Source organism: Amblyomma maculatum, chromosome 10 (genome assembly GCF_055883805.1).
Source record: "Amblyomma maculatum isolate TAMU_Amacu chromosome 10, ASM5588380v1, whole genome shotgun sequence".
NCBI classification, from domain to species: Eukaryota; Metazoa; Arthropoda; class Arachnida; order Ixodida; family Ixodidae; genus Amblyomma; species Amblyomma maculatum.
Genome location: NC_139353.1, coordinates 17194756 through 17203313, shown reverse-complemented (window position 1 = coordinate 17203313; position 8558 = coordinate 17194756). Strand labels below are relative to the sequence as shown.

At 46.8% G+C, this 8558-nt stretch overlaps 1 protein-coding gene across 1 annotated transcript; it reads right to left on the bottom strand.

The window, feature by feature from the left end:
* Positions 1-3173: 3173 nt before the first annotated feature.
* Positions 3174-8012, bottom strand: LOC146175685 (solute carrier family 22 member 7-like). The gene is made up of 4 exons (XM_084581181.1): positions 7317-8012; positions 6540-6968; positions 5703-6095; positions 3174-3443 (listed from the first exon to the last, which is right to left on the bottom strand). The coding sequence occupies exons 1-4, from the start codon at positions 8010-8012 to the stop codon at positions 3195-3197; spliced, it is 1767 nt and encodes a 588-aa protein (XP_084437307.1). The 3' UTR covers positions 3174-3194.
* Between the last annotated feature and the right edge of the window lie 546 nt (positions 8013-8558).

The following is an 8558-nucleotide window of genomic DNA, read 5'->3' as shown; positions in this document are numbered from 1 at the left end:
CAAGAATATTACTACTGCTACTACTACTAATAATTTATTGCCATTATATTTAATTACACACTTCAACAAGCCCGTTTATTTCACAAGCGGCTTGTAGGAAAGGACTTGGTCCGACAAGTTGGCGGGGCAATACACAGGTTTTTAATGCGTTTACTATAAACAAAAGCGAAGTAACATGGAAAGGTTCCTTGTTTCTGGCAGGTAAAGGGAAGGAAAAGACACGACAAATAACATGAAAGGAAAAGACACTTCCGACAAATAAATAAATAAATAAATAAATAAATAAATAAATAAATAAATAAATAAATAAATAAATAAATAAATAAATAAATAAATAAAATAAATTTCTTGGACACTGACATGTGAGACACACCTGTCAGTGAAAAACCCGGCATGAAGATTCAAATCGAATGTATTTTTCTCTAACATGTCTATAGATGTAGCAGAAAAAAAATATATTCATCTCACACGCCTTCTATAACATGCATAGCATTCAATCATAGGCTACAAAATTACGTTTCAAGATTGTTTAACGTGAATATAAAGCAGCAACTTGATATAAGCCCTCCGAACGCCCCTGCTTGGCCTACTCTTGCCTATATGAGTAGGGATGAAAGGTTCCCAGCTCCGAGTTTTATCTCGCACTCCCATTTCGCAGCTGTCAACGAGGCTAGCAGTGTATACCACCACTGTGCCTGCAATCCACGTGATATGCCAACTCCGTAGTATGAGAAGTATGCTTGCGCGATATTTCGCTCACAATGCGCACAACTACCGCCAACGCACTCTCGTCCTCTTGATTTCACCTTGCACATCCACTTTTACCTCTTCTGCCCTGTCATCATCTCTCTAGGAGCATCCCGCTCCATCGCCTTTCATTCTTTTCCTTCTATGGGGTACAATCCTGTGTTGTCACCACAGCCTGCTATGTGATGGCCACATTTAATGTATGGTGTGCTAGTATAAATACATTTTTGTGTTATAAGATAAATGAAGGACGAGAACACCGATAAATGAAGGACGAGACCCCAGACATTCTCGATGAAAGGTTGCTTCAATGTGAGCAGATATCGTTAGTAGAAATTAGAAAACGTATTGTTGGGCCTTGTCACCGAAGAAGTATTTTCGAACTATATTGCGTCAAAAACGTTTGGAGTGAACAGGTGAATAAAAAATATTCGCCTTGTGAAACAAACCGAGTGCGTTTTTAATCAGCGCATATGCAAGGACTATATGCCTGTATAAACTGCAGCATAAATTGTGAGCTGGCGCCTTCGAAAAAGTTGGTTATTAGTGTCGCACGTGGCATGGTATGCCGTCATGTCTAAACCGTCGGATGGTTCACGCTGTTAGGGAATGAAGGGCCATAGTGAAGGGCCCCGAAAAAGAATTTCGACAGTCCGGAGAACCTTACGTACCGTTACGCAGCACAACATGCGCTTCGAATCCACTGAAACGCGGTCGCCACAGCAATCCTTCAGACTCGGGTGGTCAGGCTGTATAAGTCAGGCGTAATTCCGTCCTCTCAACGGTAGGAACCTGCAGCTTTTCTCCTCACCAGTTGCCTCTTAGTGGGTTAAACTGCAATTAATTGCTGCTGATAAGTGCTTCTGAACGCAATTTAAAGATAATAGACACTCACGCAAGGCGGGAAATGATTGCGGTGTTGGTAAATGGATAGTGTAAGCAGTGTCATACCGTCACCTCCCGACTCTGTTCACGGCTGGTTCTACAGCTATCAAGAATGAAAAACATCACATAATGCAACCTAAACGGGGACACTATCATGAAAATATGTTAGTAGTTTATTTGAATGTTGCGAATTGTAAAAAAAAAGATTTTAGAAAAATGTTGGACTTAGTAGATTCGAATATATGTCTCAGTAGTAGTGTTAATTACTGGCGCCACAGAAGCGACGGGAATGGCGGGCTTTAAATACGCTCTTATTCGTTTGGACAATGTTTCCGCTATTTGTCACCAGATGATGCTGCTCAGAGGACCCTACCGTTGAGAGAACGGAATCACGCATAAGCGAGCGCATAACCGTGAGGCTCCGCAGAGTGTGGCTCTAATTTCAGCCGTGATGCACGTGGCATAAGCGGCGCAACGGCCTCGGTGCTGGGGAAACTGAAGACAGCAGGAATTAAAGATGAATATTATTACAGGGTCAAAGAATCGCAGAGTGTTTGTCAGTTGGTGGCACATTATTAGTATAGATTTAGAGCAAACGCAAGGAAAGAAAGAAGCCTGCACGCCGCGAGTGGGTGGGCATAAGGACCCAACACGGCTGAAGTGTTGAGGTGAATTGCAATGGGGGGCTCCTAATTTTGTGGCAGCTGGGTCTCTGTGACGTGACGTGACATTGTACATAGATATTCCGCTTCGGTAACGGTATTCGGCCAGTTTACCATGCGTTTTTAGGCTTAGCACTACTATTTTCGCTACGCGATTGGATGCAGCTTCACTGTAGCAAAGGGTTTAGTGAATCTGAGCATATATATAAAAATTGTTTTATGTAGCACACTGAGAAAGTTTCCAAAGAATACGCCACTTGCACCACTTGCACATTATGAGCCGTAAACGACGTACTTGCGCACACCTCTGTCTGCAAAAGCGTTTCTATAAAAGCTCGAAAAATTTTGATGCGCTGTTCAAATAGCAAAATCTTGAAACCAAAAGTCGCAAATCACCCACAGGGTCAGAAAAAGCAATATGGTTACACTTGTCACATGGCACCCTGTTTGCAGTTACGACTTTGCAAGTAGTTGCAGTCCGATGCAGAGAGGAGATATTGCACGATGTATAATACCCATCAAGCGGACAAATCGCTGTAAAGTTCACTCGCAGCAGAAGAAACTATCTGCATTCGGTTATATACAAATTCATACGGCGGCGTGCTGTGCGCAAGCGAGTCGGAATGCATTATACATAATTACACGCGAGTGTCACAAAGAAAAGCCTCAAGACTGGTAGTGTGGATAAAAAGTATATCGTAGGCGATGCCACCACACGAAGCAATGGTTCATAGTGTGTCGGCATTGGACGGACCGTGGATTCTCAGAAACGTGTTAACAGAATCTTCACATATTGAAACGCGCGAGAAAGTATAAATTGTTCCATTTAAAGATAACACCAGTGAAACAAGCTCCATGTCGAACGTCACATATGCCAGATTGACGAGCGCGAGTTGGCCATCAAGTGGTTGTGTCCATCGGGCTCCCGGAGCGTCCGGAGTGGCTGATCGACCGGCTGGCTCCCTTGGGCAGCGGGCGCACAGACTCCAGCATAGAGCGGCGCCACTCGGAGGCCGTCTGCACATCGTGTCGATGGAGATGCCGGCCAGTATTTTCTGCAACGTCGGCGACCTCCTCGGCAGACGTGTCCGGTAGGTACTGCACGGCAACGGCCGTAAGTGCCGTGACGATGGCCAGTACGCCGAGCTCCTGATTGCAAAAAAAAGGAGATTTTGTCGTAATTGGTTTAATGCCAGATGTATCAAAAACTGATATGTGCATGTTTACGTCACCGAAAAACGAAAGGGACCGCAACATTGGCTGCTACGAGCTTTTGTGCTTTTTTGTGTCCGTTGTTCTACCACGTAACAAAAGTCAAGGTCGTCGTGCTTTTAGTCATCATAATATAATCACGCGCCGAGTGATATTCATCCGGTCGTTCAAATTCATCCAAGACTTCCGCCGAAGCGCCTGGGATTGATTGATTGAAACAGGTTTATTCCACTTTTTTTGCGCCGAAGGCGCTACGGTGGAAGGGGGGGGGGGGGGTATTGTAGAGGAGAAGGGGTAAGGCTGCCTCTGTTTTATTCAAATTTCCTGGAGGCAGCTAAGTGGAGGTTGCGTGCCTCTCGTGAGCGCTGCGGAGCCGATCGCCGACCAGAGGCGCCTCCGAGTCCTGGACGAACATGAGGAGTGCTCGCCAGAGCTCTATGGCACGATCTCGAGACTAGGCAAGGTCGCCACTGCGGTAGATGTACATGGGTGCAAGCCTGCTACTGGCCGCGGCTGTGGGTTCATTAAATTGGACCTGCTGCCGAGACCATGGAGGTCTGGCTCCAGCTTTCTTGTGTCACTCTTACCCGGTTTCGTGCACTTTGTTTTCAGCGACGTATTATTTACTTTTGAGGTTATCCGCATTTTGCGCTTGATCAATCATTCACTTTTGCGATAAAGGTATGAAGGTAGGAAGTCACGAAGTAGAGTAATACCACCGCAATAATAAAAAACAAGCGTGACTTTTACGCTTCGCTTTGAGGATAGACGCCATAACGTTTTTTCGTTCATTTCACTTACACCTTTACTTACGATGCACTCCGATGCAATGAAAGCACTTTTTAGTCCTCGCTGTCCTTACGTTCTTCGTCATAGTTATTCATCATATTTTCTTCGTTGTGTATATTAGAATTTATTTGTTTTTGATTATTTCCATTTGAAATAATTAATCAATTATAGCCATAGTATCAACCATCAATCACTCATCAGCCTACCCAGCCATTATACATAGCACTTATTGGTCAATTACAAGCGTCAGGTTTCCTTTGCACATTGTGAAAACTACCGACGACTATCGAGGACAACTGCCGATAACAGCCGGGGCGTAACTGGGATACGGCGACGGCTTTTCAACCTAATGAGAGGTATGTGCTTCACGTAAAACTAGCGATAGCTTTAACAAACATCATTGTTTATGAGTCCATCGCGCGAATGCGCAGTTTTAGCATTAGCTTGGACGAAGGAGAGCGATAGTTTTGCAAACCAGAGTTCAATTCGGGTGAGTTGGCGGTTTGCTGATTCTAAAAGAGTGAGTGTGGTTGCCATAATGCTTGGCCACGTACCATGTCGACCAACCGTGGCGCGCTGCTGTGACACTGTACGCGAGCACCAGTGTAATGCGTCGCACTTGCTAGTAAGAACAACACGATTGCTGCAATAGCATTAAAATCCATAGTGCAAAAAACGTCGGTGGCATGGTTCGTCACAAAATTCTCTAGTTAACTGAGAAAACATGTGTGGTCTTTACATTACGTCGGCAAATCAGCGCTCGGCTAGGTCACGTGCCGTCGAATAAGACGATTTCGTATCAGAGTTGTCAGTTGGTCCGCCACTGACCTGACGCTTCGCACAGGAAACCAACGTGAATAAAAAAAAAAAAAAATGTCTCGAACCCCTGTGTGGCAGGTTTCTGCAATGCGCTTCAGTCTCAACAAATGCACTCTCACCTGCTGACTCAGTTGTGAGAATAAAGTGAAGCGGTTTAGTGCAAGATGGCTTTTTCATGATTATCCCAGTCGGAAAAAACTACAGAAAATTTTCTGATGTTACGACAGAATTTCTGTGCGGTTTTTGACGGGAAACCTGTTGTGACAACAAGACATTCTGTAGTAACATCAGAAATTTCTGTAGTTACAACAAAAAATGCTACAGAACTACAGACAACAGAAATATACAAAAAAAAACTACAGAACAGAAAAGTACTACAGAACTACAGAAAAATCTTATGGTTACGACAGAACTACAGGATATTTTGTCGTATTTTTGACAAAGTTCTTAGTTTTTTTTTTCTACTGGGTAATCTAACTATATCAAAACACGCAAAAATTGTACGGAACAAAGCAGCAATAAATGAATTTAAAAGGTGGCGCATTCCACTCTTCCGGTGCATTAAGTTTGTCGGAAATGTTCACTAACCGCGTCGCGGCGATGCCGTGGCGCCAGACGGAATACGATCTCGCCCAGCGAGCCCGTGAGGCGGCCCAGGGCGAAGCCTCCGCAGATTCCACTGCAGCGCACTGACACCGGGCACTGCTGCACGGATATCATGAAGGCCAGGATCACGGCCAGGTTGCCCAGCATGCGCAGGAAGACTACCAACAGGCCGCTTACGAGGGTCAGTCGCGTTATTCCGATCGTGCCGGCCAGGGCGACGCAGAGGACACTGAAGAGCAGCGTGGTTACCACGTAGGACTGGCGTGTGCTGAAGCGCGACGTGAACGCGTAGGCCAAGAAGTACATGGGCACCATGGCCACTATGCCCGAGGCCGCGAACACTTTGCGCAAGGGGACGATGTCATTCAGGCTCACCTGGTGGTAGCAGTAAAATCAGCACTAATAAGTTGAGGGGCAGCCGTTTATCGGCAAATCTGGCCATTATGCCTCTAACACGGAATGACGAGTAACTTAATGTTATTGCTCACAAAAGCTACCAAAAGTGATGCCAGGAATCTTTCGTCTTAAACCGCAACCGACATGTAGTGTTAGGGCTGTTTTTAAGCACACTACCCAAAATGCTGCTTATTGCCTAAGAAACATTGAATCAACATTGAATAAAGCATTGAATGAAGAACTTGGGGATTTCAGTGTCCTTTAGTGAACTGATCTATATGTATGCGGTACTAGCCTTATCGCACAGTAAAATTGCCGAACAAAGCAGGATGTATTTCAGGTAAATCTAAATAAAAATGACGATTTGACTGACAATATGAGAAGGACAATAAAAGTAATAAAAGTGTGTCTCTGAATCTGGACCTGGTTGAAGGAAAAGCTGATGCCGGCCCACACGAACGACACTAGCAACAGGCGCCCGCGGACATCGGCCGATAAGACGGGCGATAGCAGGCCGCGATCGCAAAGGCTGGCTCGCTGCTGAATGCGGCGTTCCTGGTTCAAGAACCAGGCACGACACACGTCCACTGAGACGCTGTTGATTCGCGCTGCGCGCAAAGCTGCTGCCTGGGCCTCGCGGAAATAGCCGTTGTCCACAAGCCAGGCGGGCGAGTTGTCGCCAACGCAGCAGTATATGACTGCCAGCGCACACGTGGGGACCATGAGCGCCAGGTGGAAGTACTCCCATCTCAGGTGGAGCGGCACCAATATGACTGTGGTTACGGGCACTGCCACGGACGACACGGCCATGGCTATGAAGCAGTAGGTGTCGCGGCTTGCCGGCGTGCTCACCTAAAAAGGAATCAGCATACGATTGCACGTCCCGTCCACTGCATCAGCGGAAAATGCATCGTATGCAGAACAAGCATCTGCCCAGCGTTTGCCCTCCTAGCTTCTTCCAGTGTCCACCTTTTACTGTGCTTTTATTTTCGAGAACCTGCGGCTGTGTAATTAAATGTTCGGTGTTCACAGATTGGCGGCTGTTTGACATTGTGACGTTCATTCGTAGATTTTTCTTGTATTGCAAAGGGCGTGTGACGTGACCATGCTTCGATTCGCGACATAACTGAATGCTGACCAACCACCATAGTGCGCTGTTAGGCCTATGTCGTGAACAGTTATCGATATGGAAGTGCTCACCTCATAGAGTACCGAGAAGATGATGAGACAGAGGGCGTTGCTCGATGTGGAAACCACAATGCGGAGCGCCACGAAAAGAAGGTACGAGTTGGCCAGGCTGGTGGCGAAGCCTGAAATGACGAGCGCCGCGAGACAGACGTGCATGACGACGCGGCGGCCAACGCGGTCGGCTAGAAGCCCCGCCACGGGCAAGAACACGACGCACGCCGTCATGTAAGTTAGCACGGCCAGCTCGATGAGCCAACGTCGGTCGCACACGAGCCGCCACTCGCTGATGATGTTGTTGCCGTATCGCTTCAGGTCAAAGTCCCACGCTTCGCAGGGCACCACTACACCCTTTCCGCCGGGGGCGTCCAGAATCTCGCGGCGCGTGCATTGGCTGTGGCTGCCGTCTGACTCGACGGGCAGAGCCAGGTCGCGCCACTCGGTTAGGGTGAGGTTGGCGAACGCCTCCGGTGGCCGACACCAGTGGTCCATCACTCGAGTCATGACACGAAAGCTCACCAAGTGCAGCAGGAAGGTAATCCCGGCAAGCATGGAGGCGGCCAGGAGTAATACCTGGAAGCAGCCGTCTCCCAATGGCACGCCACCACGGTCACCGTCGGACGGTTCAGGCAGCGAGGACCGAAGCTTCCGGATGCTGGACCTCGAACTGCGGCTGCTGCTGAGGCCGTTAGTTTGCTGGGGGACGAACATCGAGAAAGGCGGGCGGTCCGAGGGAGCGTCCGAGCTTCTTCACGTCGCGAGCTTCGATGGCTCGCGGAAAGAAGCCATAGAGCGCGTCTTCTTCTACTTTCACACAGCTGCAATAGGAAGCTCCTTAATTCGCCTTTGAATTTTTAGTATAATTGTTTTAATACGCAACACAAAATCATTCAAACGAGCACTTTCACGGCCCTTTTGTAATGGCAGAAAACCACAATACCACCAAAGATGTATACAGACCAAAGATGTATACAGTATTATTGTATATTCAACGTTTTCATGCACTAGTAACCGTCGACCTCAGTAAGCTTATTCTGTTTGTTTATCGTCCCCTAACAATTAAACTCTGGGCTAGAATACCTTTTTGCAATTGCAGAAAAAAGCCAGATGCCCACTTTGTATGTTTTGTTTCAAGGAATGAAGTGTTTATTAGAAAGTATTAAATCTTAAGAAATACTAAACCTTAAGGAGTAGCAGATTTCAGGCATCTAGTGTACATCTAGTGATTTATAATAGGCCATTTGAGCAAGATGCCAA